Source organism: Sus scrofa, chromosome 16, assembly GCF_000003025.6.
Source record: "Sus scrofa isolate TJ Tabasco breed Duroc chromosome 16, Sscrofa11.1, whole genome shotgun sequence".
Lineage (NCBI taxonomy): Eukaryota > Metazoa > Chordata > Mammalia > Artiodactyla > Suidae > Sus > Sus scrofa.
The window spans coordinates 43,795,207-43,816,139 of record NC_010458.4 but is presented as its reverse complement, the minus strand read 5'-3'; the positions used below and the strand labels follow the sequence as shown (position 1 = coordinate 43,816,139).

Below are 20,933 nucleotides of genomic sequence, written 5' to 3'. Positions count from 1 at the left end.
CATTTTGAGTTTATTCTTGTGTATGGTGTGAGAGAATGTTCTAGTTTCATTCTTTCACATGCAGCTGTCAAGTTTTCCCAGCACCACTTATTGAAGAGACTGTCTTTCCTCCACTATATGTTCTTGCCTCCTTTGTTATAGATTGGTTGACCATAGGTACTTGGGTTTATATCTGGACTTTCTATCCTGTTCCATTGATCTATATTTCTCTTTTTGTGTTTTGATGATGTAGCTTTGTAGTAGAGTCTGAAGTTAGGGAGCCTGATACCTCTGATTCATTTTTTTATTTTATTTTATTAATCTATATTTCTCTTTTTATGTTTTGATGATGTAGCTTTGTAGTAGAGTCTTAAGTCAGGGAGCCTGATACCTCTGATTCATTTTTTTAATTTTCACTATTGCTTTGGCTATTCAAGGTCTTTTATGTTTCCATTCAAATTTTAAAATATTTTCTTCTAGTTCTCTAAAGAATGTCATTGGTAATTTGGTAGGGATTGCATTGAATCTGTAGACTGCCTTAGGTAATATCTTCATTTTGACAATATTGATTCTTCCAATCCAAGAGCATGGTGTATCTTTCCATCTATTTGGGTCATCTTTGATTTCTTTCATCAGCATCTTATAGTTTTCAGAGTATAGGTCTCTTGTCTCTTTAGGTAGGTTTATTCCTAGGTATTTTAGCCTTTTTTTGATGAGGTGGTAAATGGGATTCCTTCCATAATTTCTCTTTCTGATCTTTCAATGTTAGTATATAGAAATACAGTTAATTTCTATATATTAATTTCTGTGTCCTTCAGCTTTACCAAATCCATTGATGAGCTCTAATGGCTTTCTGGTAGTGTCTTTAGGATTTTCTATATACAAACAGTGATAGTTTGTATATGTTTGTATATGTCATATACAAACAGTGATAGTTTTACTTCTTCTTTTCCAATTTGGATTCCTTTTATTTCCTTTTCTCCTCTGACTTCTGTGGCTAGGACTTTGAAAACTATGTTGAATAGTAGTGGTAATAGCAGACATCCTTGTCTTGTTCCTGATCTCAGTGGGAATTATTTCAGCTTTTCACCATTCAGAATGATGTTAGCTGTGAGTTTGTTATATATGGCCTTTATTATGTTTAGGTAAGTTCCTTCTATGCCAACTAGGTGGAGGGTTTTCATCAGAAGTAGCTGTTGGATTTTGTTAAAAGCTTTCTCTGTGTCTATTGAGAGGATCATATAGTTTCTATTCTTCAGTTTGTTAATATGGTATATCACACTGACGGACTTGTGAATATTGAAAAATCCTTGTATCACTGGGATAAATCCCACTTGACCATGGTGTAAAATCCTTTTAATGTATTGCTGGATTTGGTTTGCTAATATTTTGTTGAGGATTTTTGCGTCTGTGTTCATCAGTGATAATAGCCTATAATTTTTTTTTGGGGGGGGGGTTGGTATCTTTGGTTTTGTTTCAGGGTGGTGGGAGCCTCATAGAGTGAGTTTGGGAGTTTTCCTTCCTCTATGATTTTTTGGAATAGTTTCAGAAGGATAGATGTTAACTCTTTTCTAAATTTTTTATTAAATTCACCTGCGAAGCCACCTGGTCCTGGACTTTTCTTTGTTGGAAGTTTTTTAATCACAGTTTTGATTTCAGTACTTCTGATTTTTCCATTCGTATTTTGTATTTTGTCTTGGTTTAGTCTTGGAAGATTGTACTTTTCTAGGAATTTGTCCATTTCTTCTAGGTTGTCTGTTTTATTGGCATCAAGTTGCTTGTAGTAGTCTCTTATGAATCTTTGTATTTCTGTGATGTCTGTTGTAACTTCTTTTTCATTTCTAATTATATTGATTTGAGTTTTCTCTTTTTTTCTTGATGAGCCTGGCTAAGGGTTTATCAGTTTCATTGATCTTTAAAAAAAAAAAAAGGTTTTCATTTCATTGATATTTTCTATGGTTTTCTTTGTGTCTATTTCATTTAATTTGCTCCAATCTTTATGATTTCTTTCCTTCTGGAAACTCTGGGTTTTGTCTGTGCTTTCTCTAGTTGCTTTAGGTGTAAAGTTATGTTGTTTATTTGAGATTTTTCTTTTTTCCTGAGGTAGGCTTGTATTGCTGCTATAAACTTCCCTCTTTGAACTGCTTTTGCAGCATCCGGTAGGTTTTGAATTATTGTGTCTGTTGTGATTTGCTTCTAGGAATTTTTAATTTCCTTTTTGATTTCTTCAGGGATGCATTGATTGTTTAGTAGCATGTTGTTTAGTCTCCACGTGTTGATGTATTTTGCAGTTTCTTTCTTGTTATTGATTTCTAGTCTTAGAGCATTATGGGCAGAAGTGATGCTTGATATGATTTCAGTTTTCTTAAATTTACCAAGTTTTGATTTGTGGCCCAGAATGTGATCTATCCCAAAGAATGTTCCTTGTGCATTTAAGAAGAATGTGTATTCTACTGCTTTTGGATAGACTATTCTATAAATACCTATTAAGCCCATCTGGTCTAATGCATCATTTAAGGCCTGTGTTTCCTTTTCGTCTTTGTGTCTGGATGATCTGTCCATTGCTGTAAGTGGGGGTTAAAGTCCCCCACATTATTGTGTTATTGTCAATTTCTTCTTCTAACTTTGTTAGCAGTTGCCTTATATATTGAGGTGATTCTATATTGTGTGCATATATATTTATAATTGTTATATAATCTTCTTGGATTGATCCTTTGATCATTATGTAAGTCCTTCTTTGTCTCTTACAATATCCTTTATTTTAAGGTCTATTTTGTCTGATATGAGTACTGCTACTCCAGCTTTCTCTTGATTTCTGTTTGCATGGAATGTTTTCTTCCACCCTCTCACTTTCAACTTTTATGTGGGCCTAGAACTGAAGTGGGTCTCTTGAAGACAGCATATATATATGGCTCTTGTTTTTGTATCCATTAACCCAGTCTGTGTCTTTTGGCTGGGGTATTTAGTCCATTAACATTTAAGGTAATTATTGATATGTATGTTCTTACTAGCATTTTATTAATTTTTTTTGGACTTGTTTTTGTTGTTTTTTCTTCCCTTGTTCTCTTGTTCTCTTATCTTTGTAGTTTGATGACTATCTTTAGTGTTATATGGCCCTCAAGGCCAAATGCTCTGGGAGCTCCTCCTCCCAATGCCAGATTCCAGGTGTGGGAACCTCACCTGGGGCTCAGAACTCTCACTCCTGTGGGTGAGCCTCTGTGATCTAGTTAATTCCAGTCTGTGGGCCACCCACCTGCAGGTATGAAGTTGCTTATGTCTCATAATCATCCTTCCAAACAGGTCGATGTGGCCTTCTTTTTGCCTTTTGGAGTAGGATATCTTTTTTCATAGATTCCAGTCTCTTTCATTGGGTTGTTCAGCAGTTGATTGTAACTTTGTTTTTTTCATGAGAGAAGGTGAGTTCCAGTCCTTCTATTCTGCCATCTTAATCTCCTCTTCCCATAACAGTAACATTTTTCTTATTGAATAATGGGTGCTTAGTAGATGTTCTTTAATGAATGGGAAATAATGCTATTACTTTTTTTTACCATACAGTTTTTCTAATTGATGAGACGTTGATCCCGTGAAATTAGGGATTACATTTCCAGTTTTCATTGTCATGTAACAGAAATTTCCCTCAGTGGAAATTGTTGATGACTTCTCTCTCCTTCCTTAGTTTCGAGGGCAAGCATCAAGAACCAAAATTCTCCTAGAGATTCCTCACAAATGAACTGTAGGTTTAGAGAAGGGAATTAATTGCCCTAACACACAGGCAATAATTTATCATTTCATAGAGATTATGAAACTGATCTTAATACATCTTAACTTCTGCTATAAAAAAAATTACAAGTATGCGAAAGAGAACTATGTTCTTCTAGAGCTAAGCTGATGTGTGGTCAAGAAAAAAAAATCATTGCTCCCTCTCATTAACTGTGCTCCATCACCTCATATAGTATTGAGGAAGATTAATTCAGCATGCATTTAACTTTTGCTTGGGACTTACCTTCTGGTGCTTATTCAGCACCTGATATACACATGCAAATAGAACTGATATTCCCCTGCAAATATATGAACCATGGTCTAGGATCCAGCAGTTTAGAATAAGAAGGGAATTTCTGAAAGTGTGAAATTGTTTTTACATTCTTTCAGGAAGTATACCTCTTGCTTTCTTGGTATTAAATAATACTTTCTTGATTTTATCTTCCAATCTTCTTAATTGGGATATTAAAATCTTTCTTATCCAAGATGATATTCTAAATGAGAGGTCTGTTCTTCAAACAGACTAGTTTAATATCCTGAGAGTATTCCCATACATGGATTTCCAGTCTCATACTTTAAACAATAGTCTATGAAGTTAATGTCCTACAGAATTCAAATCCCTAGGAGCCCACTAAGGTAACTGTCTTTTTTAAAGTATGAATCACCTTTCAAAATGTGTCATTCCCTAAAGGATAAGAGGCCTCTATCAGTGGGCTCTATTGTTAATTCTGAGATTAAAGATTCTTTGTCAAGATTATTATTTTGAGAACTTGCCATTTTGGGTATAGATTTTCAACATATTTTTGCAAAATGGAGTTTCTGTATTTTGAATAAATAGTATGTTTTCCTAATAGATTCTGTGAATAGTCTTTTTCACTGATAGAATTTTCATTTCATAGTTATGTCTAAAATATACTTTAGGCTTTTTTTTTTTTTTACTTCTGTCTAAAGTAAGATTTAGACCTAATAAAAATCTTAAAACAGCAAAAATATGGTTTAGGATTATGGGTCTTTTTAAAAAAAATTTTAGTGCATTGTCCTAGCAATGTTTCTCTATTTTTGTGAACACATTTCTTTTTGAATATGATTATTTTTGATACATGAAATAATATTTTAAGAGCTTAAAATGTTAATCCTACTGCTTTTAAAGTAAACCAAAAGAATATATTAGGTTCCATAAAGTAAGAAATCATCTCCTATAGAAAAGGAAGAATAAAGTAGTATAAATAACCTTCTCTTTAAACAGAAACTGAAACTTTGAAAGAAAGTAGAATTTGTAGTACCTTGGATTGTTAGAACAGAAAAGTTTTATCTTTATATTATAATCCACAGCACATGTTAGTTTTCTTTTCTGATGCTTAACTTTTCTTCTAGCTCTTTAGTTTTCTACATGGAGTTTGCAGTAGATAAATAAATTATATATAATAGATAAATTTTTTAAAATATCTATAAAGTCTACTAAATATATTATATCTCTTTATCTGCCTGGTGGAGGGGAGTACCCTAAAGAGAGGTCCAGAAAGATCCCATCTTTTTGCTTTACTCTGTGGGGCATTTCCATTTGTAGCAGTAGTTAATCAGTGAATTCAGTATGTTACCACTGTATTTCTGAATTGTGTATATGTGACATAAATCCCTTTAAATTTTTTTTAAATTAAGATATAATTGACCAATAACATTATATTAGCTTCAGGTGTACAACATAATGATTCAGTAGTTACAAATATTGCAAAATGATCACCAAAATAAATCTAGTTAACATCCATCACCATACACAGTTGTAAAAATTTTTTCTTCTGGTATATGGCATAAAGTGTTATAATTATGTTTTGAGAATAAAAGAGCAGTTGGGGAATAACCGCAACAGAATTGAATGTTGTTATATATAAATGTATCTTTGCTTCCAGATTCATATATTTTTATTGCAAATATGTTTTATACTAAATGGTTTCAATTTAAATTAAAAACTTTTCATATCAATAATGATGGTAATTAGTGATCATCCACAAAAATAAACTGAAATTTTTTAGTATTTTCTTCAAAGTAATCTTTTTTTGGCTATTCAAACACTTTACTTAGGAACATGTTGGACAGCTTATTTTAAAATCTGATAGATTAATATAAGTGTGAACAAAATGAGGTATTTTAAATTTCTAACATTACAAAAAGTGTTGTAATTCTCCTATGCTGTGGTGGGATAATGAGAAACCATAATAAAGAAGACAGAGTAGCTCCAAATAACATGTGAAATATATCAGTTATGGAAATGGCACATAAATAGCAGCATTTGCTCCAAACCAAATTTCCCTTTAATGAAAGTGGACTACTTTAATGAACCACATCTGTTTCTTTTTTTTTAGTGATTTTTATTTTTCCATTATAGTTGATTTACAGTGTTCTGTCAATTTCTGCTCTACAGCAAAGTGACCCAGTCATACGTACATATATACATTCTTTTTCTCACATTATCTTCCATCATGCTCCATCATAAGTGACTAGGTATAGTTCCCTGTTCTGTACAGCAGGATCTCATTGCTTATCTATTTCAGTAGGTCTAGGAAGTCATCTACTTTGGCAATACTCTATGAGTAATCAGCGAGTTTGTGCTATTGCATGTTTTGGGGAGTAATAAACATATATTTCCTTCCTAGACAGTCATTCTTTCTCACTATTCTTCTCTATTAATGAAATTTCAGTATACTATATTTAAAAGATTCTAATCAGCATTAAAAATGAAGATATGCTTTATCCACTGAAATAAGAATTATAAAGACAAATGTTTAAGTGATTTTGAGAAATGGTAACCCACCTTCCAGAAGGACATCCTTCAAAATCCTTATCTCTGATGCAAGTGACAAGTAATGCTTAATATTACTTACATACTGTGGAGATATATATATATATATATATATAAATTTTTATCATCATATAGTTGATTTACAATGTGTTAGTTTCTGGTGTACAGCAAAGTGATCGTATGTATTTTATATATATATATAATTCTTTTTTAGATTCTTTTCCATTATAGATTTTTACAAGATATTGAGTATAGTTCCCTGTGCTATACAGTAGGTCCTTGTTGATTATTTTATATATAGTAGTGTGTATATTTTAGTCCCAAACTCCTAATTTATCCCTCCCCTCCCCACATTTTATAGAGGAGTAGACATGATTTTAGTCTCACTTCTGATCAACTTGCTTTTGCCTTCTTTCCTAGGAAGTGTGTAGAGAGCTCTGGTGTCTCAGCAAAAGCAACCGCTGTGTCACCAACAGTATTCCTGCAGCTGAGGGAACACTTTGTCAAACTGGGAATATTGAAAAGGGGGTAAGCTCCAATGATTTATTAGCTATTTGTCATATAGACTAAACTGATAAATTTCTGGTATGATATTCAACCACTAGGAAATTATGCATACTAATGAAAATATACTTGGGAAAATAATAAATTCCTAGCCTAATGAATTATGTTGATAGCTGCAAATATGCTTTGTTTAAAAAATCATCATGAGTATTTTCGGGGTCAGTTTCCTCTCACTATACATATATTTTTGATTTGCATTTGTACAAAAAAGTCCAACAACAGTGTTATTTAATATAGTCTGTTTAGTCATATGTCTTTTTTTCCTGATAATTTCTGGAAAATTATGTTATCCTAAAATAGATTTTATAACTATAGTATAATGAGTCACTTTTATATTACAATATGAAAGAATAGTAGAAAAATTAAGCAATTTATTGAGCATAGATTTGTTGCTAAATAATTGTTTCATCAGCCTACTTTTCAAAAACTATAATTATTAAAAATTACTCAAAAAGATAAGAATAGTTTAGGCTATTCCTGAAATTCTTTAGGATTTACTCTATGTGGATCCTAGAATTTATTGCTATGGACTGAATTTACAACAATAGCTACTACTGTCATTTGTTCTCAGTTCTGACTTCTTCCATGTTAGTTGGGCTAGTTTCAACAAAGATTACACTGAATTTCAGTTTACAATCTGATGTTTAAATAAAAAGAATGAAAGCTTTTGGGCAGCTGTCACAGTTTATTAATCCTTGCTGACGGCTTCATTCAGGACCCATGACCTAGTGCCATGTTGATGGCTTTTCCATGCTGAGTTTGGAAATGTTGGTAAATTATGCTAAATGTATAAATTGATAGAGTCATTTTAAAAAGATTAAGAATCTTTTTCTGAAACTTCGTGAGTAGCCAATAAAAATACAGAGACCTTCACACACTACCAAAAATTCCTTGTTTTTTTTCACAGAAGTAATAGAAAATATTAGGAACTACATTCTTGAAACAACAGTCTAGGTTTGTTTTGGAACCAACAGTTCTTGTCAACGACAAGTAGCAATTCACATCAATCTGTATTTAGAAGAAATACACAATTGTAAGGGGAAAGTCCCTGTGAGAATCTGTTTCTATAATTTGCCATTGATTGATTATTATTCTTGTGATCTACACCAATGGGCCACTCTTTCTATTTGCCTGTAATAATACTAGGCCTGATGGCTCTCTTTATTTTACTTTATTTTTTAACCTAAGGCATAAAAAACTCAATCTTTTAAACACCATTGCTCCCCTGAAAGCATTCTATAAATTATATAATAACTCTAAATAAGTAAGCCACAGGTAGTGCCTATCTGAGAACACAAACCTCAGTCATCTTTATGGTAAACACATATTTAATATTGAATCATTTGTCCTCTGAAATGTCATATCTTACAGCTTATGTGTATGTTTTTGATAGAGGTGACATTTTTCATGAAAGTTACAGACAATTTTAAAGGCTACCTAGAAAATGCTCTAAATAATATCAAAGCTAGAAGTATTAAACTTATATTTAAATAAGCATATAGATGGGAAATAGAATTACTTCTGAGACTAAATAAGAGTAAACACAGACATGAGAAAGTAAATAAAATGGGGCCCAAATATATTTGATTTCTAAAAATTCTCATTCTTTATCTAGGCTAATGGTTGTCAATTTTTTGATCCTTAAACACTTTCTTCACATGCAATGTATATAATTCTAATATGTACATTTGAAAAAAGTGGCAATGCTCAGATTAAAAGAATCCCTTGCTTGCCTGCTTACCCTGTCCTTAGAATCTTGTCAGCTTCCAGAATACTTTAGCAGAATATCTTTGACTCCATGAAAAATCTATTTAAGAACCTGTAAGTGAAGAAAAGTTTGTCTACCAAGAGGCTGTTAATATTCACAATATTAGAGTGTAGTTTCATAAAATCAATACATTGTATTTCACCATCAAAAATTAATCTACAAAACAAATCATAGCCGTTCTTCCAGACTTAGAAGGTTGGTAGACAGCTTTAAGTATGGCACTAGGGAGTGTTTAAATGAATGAATGAATGAAAAAAATATATATCATACAGGGTCCTAGAAAGAAAAAGGACAGAAGTCTAAGAGAAGACTTTCAAAGTATTTCTATAATTAACTTTGAATTTATGAAGAGGCTTTCAAAGAATAGATCAACCTACATTTTTAAGTGGAAAAAAAAAGTACAAAGAATTCTTTATGTGAGCTGAGCACTTCATAATTATTGTTAATTTGTTTTTTACTAACTGCATTTGCCATGTCATCTATTTGTGAATTTTTATTTTTGATTTCAGTTACTTTTTTTCCTTATAAGAGGAGCGTGATTACTGTTAATAAATGCAGATTTTTCTCTTTAAGGCTATACCTATTTGAATATTAAACCAGAGCTCAGTATTTTGACTCAAATCAAAACAATCATGCAAAACATGTCACCTAGTGACAAAATTAAAGTGAAATTTTCAGTTGTTCTGGTCAACTTTGTGTGGCCAGTGTATATTCTTACCATCTAAAAATAGTTGACATCGCCAGTAAGAACGATAATAATGATAATGAATAGTTTTAAAGTACTTACACTATGCCAGATACATATTTGTTCTGTTTACTATTAAAAAAATCCTATGAGGTGGGGTACTGTTTTAACTCCATTTTGCCAATGAAGAAGCAAGATTTGAAAGCCTAAGATTACATAGCAATTTAATATTAGAGCTGAGATTCCAGTCCAGGTCTTTCTGATTCCAAAGTTGAAAACTTGGCCCCTCTATACTGCCTCTGATTATGCTTTATCTTCAGATGGGAAATTTTGCAGATTAAAAAGAAAATTTTCATTGTCACAGAAATAGTGAGCCACTGAGCATGAGATGGGTGTTAATAATATACTTTACCCTTTATTACCAAGTGGATTTTTCATTTGTTTACCTATAATAGTTTTTTATCTCAGGAATCACAATAAAAAGTCACCTGGAATTTTGCTAAGAATATATGATAGTGTTAAAATTGGCAAAGTAATAAATCTTTACTGTAAAATGAGAGAAAAATCTATTTCTAAATATTTCATAGAGATATTGTGAGGATGGAATGAGATAATATCTCAGTGAGCTTTTCATTGGCTTCCTCAGAGGGAAGGTGCTAGTATATATTACGAGAGCATCATCATTACTTTCCACTATTATTTGCCAACCTTAAATGATAGTGGGCAGAAAATTATTTGCCATACTGTCTTTACTGACCTCACAGACTGGCATCTCATGTCTTTATGAGCATCACAGACTATAAGCATGAGTTTGTGTGTCTCAGAAACATGAATGGAATATTCACAACTTCTGATCTTAACTCTGAATTTCAAAACTACTCTCATCAGAAGGAACAAGGAAAAAATCTACATCCTGTCTAGCCAGCAGGATAAAACCAAAGCTGCTTATAGCTTTTTGAATAAATCTTCTCAAAAAAGGTTGGGGGTGGGGGAAAAACATGGCTCAAGTGATAGCATAGATATATCCTGAGGACTGGATCCACAATGATCTCGTCAAACTCTGGCTGCAAAAGATATGGGATCTTTGCCCGGGGGCACAGTTCCACAAATGTTCCACGTAAGTGTGGGAACTGTTCCATGCACATTTAGCAGATGGAGTAAGAAATATGGCCAAAAAATTAAAAACTGATCTTTGCGTGAGTCCTGGGGGGTCTGACATCGCTATTACAGCCATTGGATTTTTGCCTGAATAAGCCATTCAAGGACTGAATAAGAACCATATGGTCTGAATGGATGTGCTCAGGGACAGTAGCATTAACCAAAGGAGGAAATTTGATGAGCCCAGACAGTGTGCTGGTACTGTGTGTCCATGGGTCGAACTCCTACAAACCAATCAATATAAATTTCAGCTAAAAGAACTTTCCTTAGACATGGCATCAGCATTAGCCCTTTGAACAGAAATCAGAGGGATGCCATATTTGATGAAATAGCAAACAAAGCTTTAGACTATAAAAACTCTGATACTAGTGTTGGCATTGTTACTGAACAGGATATTAAGGATAATCAAAACCCAATCCTTGCAAGCTCCAATGGTGACCACAAAGAAGGTTTCAGATACTTGGTTTATTGCCAAAAGATTGATTTAATGATTCTATGATACTCACTTAGAGACTGCACAGCATTTGGACTTACATGTACATGACATTAATTCCTAATATTTTTACATGGGAAACATAGGGCTGAATTAGAATAGGATTATTTCATGCCCTTCTAAAGCACTGGACATTTACAGCCTTAGAACTTAATTCACTTAGAGTAGAATGTCGTATGTTTTGACTGGGTCCCAAACTATAAACACGGAAAGTGAAGAAAGAATAACTCTTCCAATTGCTCTAGAAATTTAAATAGTATAGAATGACAAGTTCTGATTTAGAATTTGGGCTGAAATAAACTTTAGCATTCCTGCACCTGCACAGTGGAAAGATAAGGCTTTTAATAGCACTGTGCTGCAACTCTCAGCTTTTTTGATTTGGGGAGAATGTTCTATATTGAATCACCAATATCACTTCCTTTAAGATCTTAGCATTTCCTTAGAGGTATCTTATTCCAGATGCTGGCTGTACCCAGTGCTGGCTATGGAACAAGATCTACCATAATCATATTCTAAAATATCTCTAGTTTAAACAAAATACTCTGTGTGTGTGTGTGTGTGTGTGTGTGTGTGTGTGTGTGTGTGTGTGTGTATGTATACAGTATTATTTTGAAATTTTTCGTTTAGAATTCTGACAAATTTTCAAGGTTAGATTGTTTGATTTATTTCTTGCTTAAGGTAGTTCCCTGATGGAGATCATGAAATTCAGTGGTCTAATAGAAAGAAATGTTGTTTAAGGATAAATAAGTGTTTCTTAAGAAAAATTTTAAAGCCTCATTGGAATGTATCGTCTTTCATCTTGTTTTTGTTTTTGTCTTTTTTTAAGGGGTTTTAGGGCTGCACTTGTGGCATATAGAGGTTCCCAGACTAGGGGTCAAATCAGAGCTATAGCCACTGCCTACACCACAGCCACAGCAACGTGGGATCCAAGCCACATCTGCAACCTACACCACAGCTCATGGCAAGCTAGATCCTTAACCCACTGAGCAAAGCCAGGGATTGAACCTGCAACCTCATGGTTACTAGTCACATTCGTTTCCATTGTGCCACAAGGGAAAGTCCTTATTTCATCTAGTTTTTAAGACACATTTCTTTTATTTAGAAGGAATGTGAAAAGCAAGAATGAACAATAGGAAATTTTATTTTAGGGATGTGATAGTTTCACTTTTTTCACCTTTCTGAATCTGGTTAAACACAACTGAGTTAGCAAAAAAGAAGGCCAGGTTTATCCAATTTATCTGGATAATTTAGGTTGAAATAATATAACTCATATTTAGAATAGTCCAAAATCACTGAATTGTATATAACTCTTGGGAATAAAGATTAAAAACTGGTTTCCATCCTAATATATTTAACTTCTCTGTATCAAGAAATGAAGTAAAAGTCTATGCCTGTGGAATTAGAGCTTTTAGTTTTGACCCCTTCAGGTTAAGGATAAAAATAGAAAATATAATGCTCAAAATTCTCACCTTTAGTGTGCTTATAGGATTTGTATAACTTCAGTTTGCTTTATTTGGTGTAGTGTAATTATATTAATTATAACTTACGCTAAAATCTTAGTATATATTGATTAATATTATCATCTAGAATATTAGCTCAAATAACTTGATCCATATGAGGTTCCCTATAAGTTTCTTTAAAAATGTATTAAGTAAATTAAGTTTCTTTTAAAATCATGTACAACGTCAAGATATTTAATACTACCAGAAAGAGAAGTAGTAAAAATTCCAAAGTGATCTCTTCCTATAAATACGAGATGAGGGGAAACTAAACAAGTACAAAAGAACATTTTTTGCCAGAGAGAAAATTAAACAAGTCATTTGATAGATTTTTAACTTTTTCGAAGGTATGTCTACATAGAACTAATTTCTAAAGCCATCCTCATCCAAACCATATTATAATCGAAAACTGATTTTAGTCTCTACTTTATAGTAAAGGAAGCTGAAGAAAAGGAACAAATGTCTTGGAAGTTGCCTGGTGGCCTAGTGGATGGGATTTGGGCCTAGATTCAATCCCTGGTCTGGGAACTGAGAGCCCACATCAAGCTGCTGTATCCTGTGGCCAAAATAGTAACAGTAATAATAATACAAGAAAGAAGGGAAAGAAAGAAAGAGAAAGGGAAGGAAGAAAGGAAGGGAGGGAAGAGAGAGGAATAAGAAAGAAATGACTTGCTTTTGATCAAAGATACTACTAGAATGTAATACAGTCAACGCATAGACTGAAGTTGTTCCTACACAAAGTTGTTAATTAATTGCTGAACTAGTCAGTAGTCTCTTGTCAACTGCTAGATGACTGATACTTATTATTATAAATCATTCTTTAACCATGTATGTGTTAATTAACTTTCTAATATATTGTCTGTTATGTTAGAACTCCATGGAATAGATAAAATTACTGGCATGAATTTATGCAATTAAAGGTTTAGCAAACACTTATGGAATACTACTGCTGTGTAGATGTTAATTAATGGTAAGAACTGAGCAACATTTTACAAACTAAATATTTGTGTTTATCTTTTACCTTAAGAATAAGTTTTAAAAGGAAAACAAAAGAGTTTATGTGACTTTCCTTATTCCACATTCTATGAGCATCCAAGAAACATGCAAAACATGTTTAGAACCTAAATCTTTCAGTATTTTGTAACCTTCACAATTTTGTCCCCTGAAAAATGCAAAATGTGAGTTTTTTCCTCTACTAATTATGAGAATATTCAAGGAGGTATGTTATAACATGTGGTTGTATATTTGCAGGTAAAATTTTTTTTAATCTCTAGTGTTATTTTGTATTTTATGTAGTAAAAGTAATTCAGTAAAGTACGTTATTCATTATTGTCTTCAAATATATGATCCTAACCTCCAGATGATTTTTTTCCACTGATTTTTTATGTGTTGTTTGGATGGACAATCCTTCTCTACAATAAGTGACTTTGGACAAGGTCCTTCAGGTTCTATTTTTTTCTTCTGAAAAAATGAAGTGCTTAGACCACATGAATTGTAAAGTCTCTTTGAGCTTTAAGTGCAGCTTAAATAAATGTAAAATCAAATTTTATTATTTGAAATAAGTAATGCTAAATTTCCAACTTGAAAAAAATAGGCATGTTTTAAGATTTGGAATTCTTTAGTATTAATTGTCATTAATAGAAACTATAGGGAAAAAATCAGTAATTGCTATTTAATACTACATTGCTCAGTTACTGTCATAGGAAAATAGGTTCAGACATAAGTATTCTTATACACAGCTACTTGCAGTAACAAAAGTGTAAAACTGGAGATTATTTGGTACGCTGTTGTGACTTTTATATGAATAAAGGTTTAATGTAATCAGTATATCATTATGCAAATGATGGGTCTTCAAGATCAATTAGATAAATCATAATCTGGTAGCTGGAATATTCTCTCCCTCTCACATGTACATTGTTAGTAGCCCTGCTCCTGGAGTTGATACTATATTATTGGTTTAGCCAACTGCCTCTGCTTTATCATTTTGAACAGATGATATTTTTTCTTCATGGTAATTTTAATTGCCTAAAATTCACTCTTTTTTAGTGTTCTATTTTAATATTTATTTGATTTAAGATCAGATTGTTTGGCCTTAGAGCCAATCTACTGGCCTTAGAGCCAATTGAATACTAACTTCTTTTTGTCTAGTTTTTTATAGATGAATGATAATTGCTCTGCACTTCTCTATAAAAGTCCTTTATACTGTTACAACTATTGAAACGTTTGTTGAATGTCACCTACCAGGGAAACTACCAGGAAATTTTACTTTCTTTACCCTCCAGTATGTCCAGTTCCTTCCTGACATGTAGTAACCAAAATAAGACACAGTATTCTGTAATTTAACTGAAGTATTCATTCATTCGCTAGAGTTTTGTTGTATATGTACTTCATTCTGGACACTGTTCTAGACATTTAGCATTTCCAGTTAGAACATTGGTGATCTATATCTGCTCTGTCCAACACTCTAGCAGATAGCGACATGTGGCTGTGGAGCCCTAGAAATATGGCTAGTGGGTCTGAGGAGCTGAATTTTTAATTTTAATTAATTTAAATTTGAATAACCACTTGTAACTCTCAAGGCATTTACTAAGGAGAGGAGGAAAAAAGTAATACAGAAGTTATTTGAAAAATAAACAGGCTAATTTAAAGTAGTGGTAGCAGTGGACACTAGAACCGGAAGATGTAATCTCTTGTACATCCTGGAGATGGGGGAGGGGAAAGCAAGGAGGGGTAGTGAAGTACCAGCACTTCAGAAAGAGAGTGATCGGAGGAACAATCTCTGCAATAAAGTGACACTCACTTGACCTGAGACCAAATGATAAGAGAACAATAAATGGAATCTGGAGAAGAGTATTCCCAGGAGGGCTAGCAAATGCAAATAACCTGAGGAGAAAACAAGTTTAACATATTGAGGAAAGAAGAGAAGGCCATTGTGTCTGGAACATTCTGTACAAGAGAGAATAACGCTGGAGAATGAGGAGCGGCTAGATCACAAAGGCCACCGTTGACCAGAGTTAAGGGAAACTGCCACAGTTTTTTAAGCAAAAAAGTGACATGAGGAGTTCCCTTCTTGTGCAGTGAGTTAAGAATCTGGCCTTGTCAACTGCAGCAGCTTGGGTCATTGCTGTGGCTAGGTTTGATCCCTGGCCTGGGAACTTCCACATGCTGCAGGCATGGCCAAAAAAAGAAAAGTGTTGTGATGTGATAATGTGTTTTTAAAAGAGCTCTCTGAGAACTCATTGGGGGAATAGATTGATTATAGGTAGAAGAAAGTGAGGCAGGGGATCAGGTAATGAGCTATTCCATTTGTCAGTTTGGTCTAGAGTAGTAGCAGTACAAACAGTGCAAATGGAAGAATTCTAAATATATCAGAATTTGTATAATAGGCTGATTACTCTATAAGCATCGCATGCCATAATCCCTTTACATTTTAATATAAGGGTTCTTACTTAACAATCTAACATTGTTGACAGTTACTCAATTCTAATAGTATTCCATATTTTTATTCACATAAACAAATAATTTCCATAACATCAGTATGGTTTGTCAAATTTTGATAACTCAGAAAAAATGCACCAATAAAAGCCTAGAAATGCTTGGGTTGTTTTTTTAAAAAAGAGTTTCATTTTTACCATATTCTGCAAATAAGATTTATCATGTTAGAGTTATGAGCTGATTATGCCATGTCTGTGTCTTGATAAATTATTCCTGGCTTTCTACTTATGTGCAGTATGTGTGGTTTATTGCAGAGAGTAAGGCTGAAAGGAATTCCAGTACACATGTTCATGCAGGACCTATACACATGGCTAGTCAGTGTATAAGGGTTTTTTTGTACCCCGTCCCTAGTGTCTTGGCATTACTTTTATTATGTCTGCAGTACTCATGTAGATGAAATGCCACAGCACATTCTTTTACTATTGTAGCCTCAACCAGCCTTTTTTTTCTTTTTTCTTTTTTTTTTTTTTTTAAGAAAAAGCAATTACCATCATAAAAATTCCTTACTGGGGAACTTTCCATATTGCATTATCATTCCATGAGTCTAATAATAGTGGGATATAAAGAAAAAAGTTTTAATACTAAAATATCTAAAAAAGACTTTTGAGGTCTCTATAATGTGAAACACTAAAAGTCTGGAGGAGGAAACATAAGGAAAAAAGAAGTAAAGTTTTTTAGACTCTTGGTACTTGTTAGAGATTTATAAATCATTGCCTAGGTAAAGATAATTTGCAGATCACATGTACCTTTACCAATGTCTAAACACAGTTAAAAAACTCTGTTATCTATTGGGAGAATGCTAATGCCTATAATTGGTCATTGCTGATCCTTATGTATTTCTATCCTGATAGCTCTATCTGCCTAAAAGCTAATTCTGTGTTTTCTGTGAAATCTTGCAGTGGTGTTATCAGGGAGATTGTGTTCCTTTTGGCACTTGGCCCCAGAGCGTAGATGGGGGCTGGGGTCCCTGGTCACTATGGGGAGAGTGCAGCAGGACCTGCGGGGGAGGCGTCTCCTCATCCCTAAGACACTGTGACAGTCCAGCGTAAGTAGCTAAAGTAAGCCGGAGCCAACAAAAAGACACAGTTGGAAATGATTCAAAGCTGCGGTTTCACATGTTATCTGTAAAAACGTTTCACCAGTGAGCCAAGTACTTGTCTTCAGAACGAGGAATAGGCACAGGAAAGTGGAGGAGCCTTGTTAGACAGACTTTCTTTTTCTTCTTTTCACCTTGCTGTGTAACTAAAAGAGAAAAGCATTGTGTATCTATCCCAGGTATAGTCAGACTTTTAATTTAGTAATAATCAGATAGATTTCCTCCTCCAAAAAGTACTGAATTATGGATGAATCCAGGTCTGGTCTAAGCTACATTACCATTATTCCCAGGAAACCTGAGGTCTTTTCACATGTCACATAAAATTATTACTGCTACATTAGTATTAAAAGGACCAATGAGAGCACTTCAAGGATTGAAATGCCTTGATTCGCATCACAAATCACAATGAAAAGAATACTGCCCATGTGTTAAAATAGTTTCCATTCACATGCCCCCATTAATCATCTTCCAGAGCTGCCACCACTTTTCTCCCCATGACTGTTTTATGCAGGTCAGACTGCTCCTCTCCCACCACTCTTTTTCTCCAGCCAGAGTCCCCCTGGCATGTAGCCAGCCCCATCAGTATTCCTTGCTAGCTGTGTTGCTCCTTCTTCCCACAAGTGCCCATTACAGGTGGATGATTCCTCTAGTTGGTCTTTCGTGTCCTTCCAGAGACTGAACTGCTCCTTAGCTGCTTCATGTCAAAAGCTCCCATTTTGGTTTAGAGCTCAGGTTGAGGACTTTCTTTCCTGACAATTATTTGAGGCAGAATAATGTTCTGATATCACTTCTGCTTTTTTCCCCCTTCTAGAGTAAAAGATGGTCTGTTCTTATTTTTTATTTTTTCTCATTTTAACTCAGGATCCCTCTCTTTGGTTTCTCTCTCTAAATATCTCTTTTCTTCTCTTTTATACTCTTTAACTTGAAATTGTTCCTTGTTTTCATTCTCCTACTTTCTGTCTTTACCCTCCTGCTAAACAGAGCTCACTGTCACCCACTCATAAACCAGCTTTGCCACCACCATCCCCACTACCTTGTTTTTGTCTGACCAACCCATTTCTCCCATGCTGATTCAAGCTGGGTCTTTTCTCAGCATTCACAGTATATTCAAAGTGTAGCTTTAATTATCCCATTGATACCATTGAGCCAAAATTATAATTAGACTTGATCTTTTTAAAACAAGTACAGAATAATTAAGTCCAACTGAATGCTACTGTAATTTAATAACCAAAAGTATAAAACCCTATGATAATAAATAATATACTTAGATACTTAAGAAGATGACATGGACTTCTTTTAAAAGAACAAGTTAGTTTTTTCCAGTCAAAAACTGTATGCCCAAATGATAACATAACTTTCCCTAATGTTAAATACTCCAAAAAATCAATTCATATAAAGCAAATATTTGACACATTAATTTGAATGTAACATAAAGTGTTTATATAATGCAAGCCCTTCTGATGTTTAGATTTAATTTTTAAAAACTCCATGTAATATTTGAAATGAGATAGAAATTTCTTTCTGCATTAAAAACTTTGAACTGAAGCTATTTCCAGAAAGTTATTTAGGGTCCTCTCCTTATTTCCAGTCTGGGAGAAAAAACTAAACTCCATTTTCTGCTTGGTGAACATGTGACATCAGATTATGTGTTTTATTGAATATGATTCAAATGGCTTTTCATTGTAAATGATTTTTTAACTCATTGTATTGAACTGAGTACCTGTTTACTATGATAGTTAGAAAAATACATTGATGTGATTGCATTTTCTTAAGAATGTATATCATCACAATTAAGAGGCTTATAAAGTTATTCATAGTAAATCACCTTAATTTTTATGTTAAACAACCGTAATTATTGTTGCCCTCACCAGCATGACTGTTATTTTAATAACTAATAAAATGCCTAATTTTGTATCTTTTTAAAGTAAATGTTCTTATGTTTTCATCAAGCAATATATGTACTCTTTACATGGTTAAATATATTACATTCACATGTTAAACAAAATGTGTTTTCAGACCTTCAGGAGGTGGAAAATATTGCCTTGGGGAAAGGAAACGGTATCGCTCCTGCAACACAGATGTAAGTAAAACCAAACTCTGCTATTAAAAATTAGCTTACATTTCCCCTGGAGCAGCGAAATCTTTAAAATTGTGAGCTATTTGATCAGAAATCCATGTGTATGAGGGTCACATGAATTTTTCAAAGTACATGGAACCAGCCTCACGTCCATCAATTCCATCAACAGTGCTAAAAGCAAATACACTCTCCCCTGATAGGAATCAAAAGAGAGACACACAGCCCCTGAACTTCCCTGGGCCCCCAACACTCACAACTTTGCCACCAATATCTTTCTTGCGTTCAAGGAACAAGGATTAATCTTATTATTCCATTTATCCCATTTTGTATTTGCCACTGCAGTAAGTCCCAGGCTTCCACATCATTCCTTGTCTCTTGCCTTCCAATCCTATAAATCTGTTATTCCTTCTTTTGCTTCTTATCCCTGCCCAATGACTGAAACTCTTCTACGCCCTTGGAAACTCATGATCCATCATCAGCAAAATCCTTTATATCCTGACATCTCCAATTTTTTTTTTGATAGGCAAAAAATAGATTTATTAAGATAAAGCACTTGTGAGAGATGCAAGTGGGCAGGCAAGGTGATTCTCCAAATTTTCTTTCTTTTCACATTCTTGTTCTAATTAAAACTGGCTCAGAGTTCCCGTCGTGGCCCAGTGGTTAACGAATCCAACTAGGAACCATGTGGTTGCGGGTTCGATCCCTGACCTTGTTCATTGGGTTGGGGATCCGGGGTAGGCGTGAGCTGTGGTGTGGGTTGCAGACGCGGCTTGGATCCTGCGTTGCTGTGGCTCTGGCGTAGGCCAGCAGCTACAGCTCCCATTGGACCCCTAGCCTGGGAACCTCCATATGCCGCGGGAGCAGCCCCAGAAAAGGCAAAAAGACCAAAAAAAACCAAAAAACTGGCTCTCCTCTGAAGCTACTCCTTCCTCTGCAGCCCCAAAGTTAAGAATATAGGTTTTCTCCCTTAGCTTTTAAATGACTGGGCCTGGAAGTGAATTGACTATCTTTTTTATACCTCATTTCTCCTCCCAGATAATTTTTGCTTCCTCCTATGTAAAAACCACAGCTTTTAATTTCATGTCATCACACTATCACCCACACACCCGCACTATGCTCTTTTGCTCTCCAACCCTATGCCTATCTTAATTCTTGGTTATTCATAGATATGTAGATGATTCTTCCAACATCTTCTCTTTTGGCTTTTTCCGTAAATATACAAACATGCTGTTATTTCTGCTATCTTTAAAAAACAAAAGCAAAAAACCTGCCGTTTATTTTCTTTGCTCCCTTTGAAATAAAATTCCTCAAAAGACTGACTTTACCTACTATATCTAATTCCTCTCTAATTCCTCTTCTCATTTTCCCCTAAAGTGGTTCCTATCAAGTTTTTGCCTCCATCATTCTACTGGAAGTGCCCTTGTCCAGTCCCAGATGTCTTTCGTGTTGCTAAACCCAATAGTCAGTTGTGAGTGTTTATCTTACCTTCACTAGGCTTCCATGAAACTCTAACTTTTTTGTTGTCCTTCTATATTGCATCTTATTCTTTCTCATGCTCCTTTG

At 34.1% G+C, this 20,933-nt stretch overlaps 1 protein-coding gene across 1 annotated transcript in view; it reads left to right on the top strand.

Annotated features, from left to right (window-relative positions):
- Positions 1-20,933, top strand: part of ADAMTS6 (ADAM metallopeptidase with thrombospondin type 1 motif 6) — a 308,302-nt gene that overhangs the window by 194,681 nt on the left and 92,688 nt on the right. Inside the window, exons 11-13 of the mRNA XM_021076778.1 lie at positions 6,956-7,063; positions 17,097-17,242; positions 19,310-19,373. Of these exons, the coding sequence (XP_020932437.1) occupies positions 6,956-7,063; positions 17,097-17,242; positions 19,310-19,373 (318 nt within the window). The remainder of the gene's footprint in view (positions 1-6,955; positions 7,064-17,096; positions 17,243-19,309; positions 19,374-20,933) is intronic.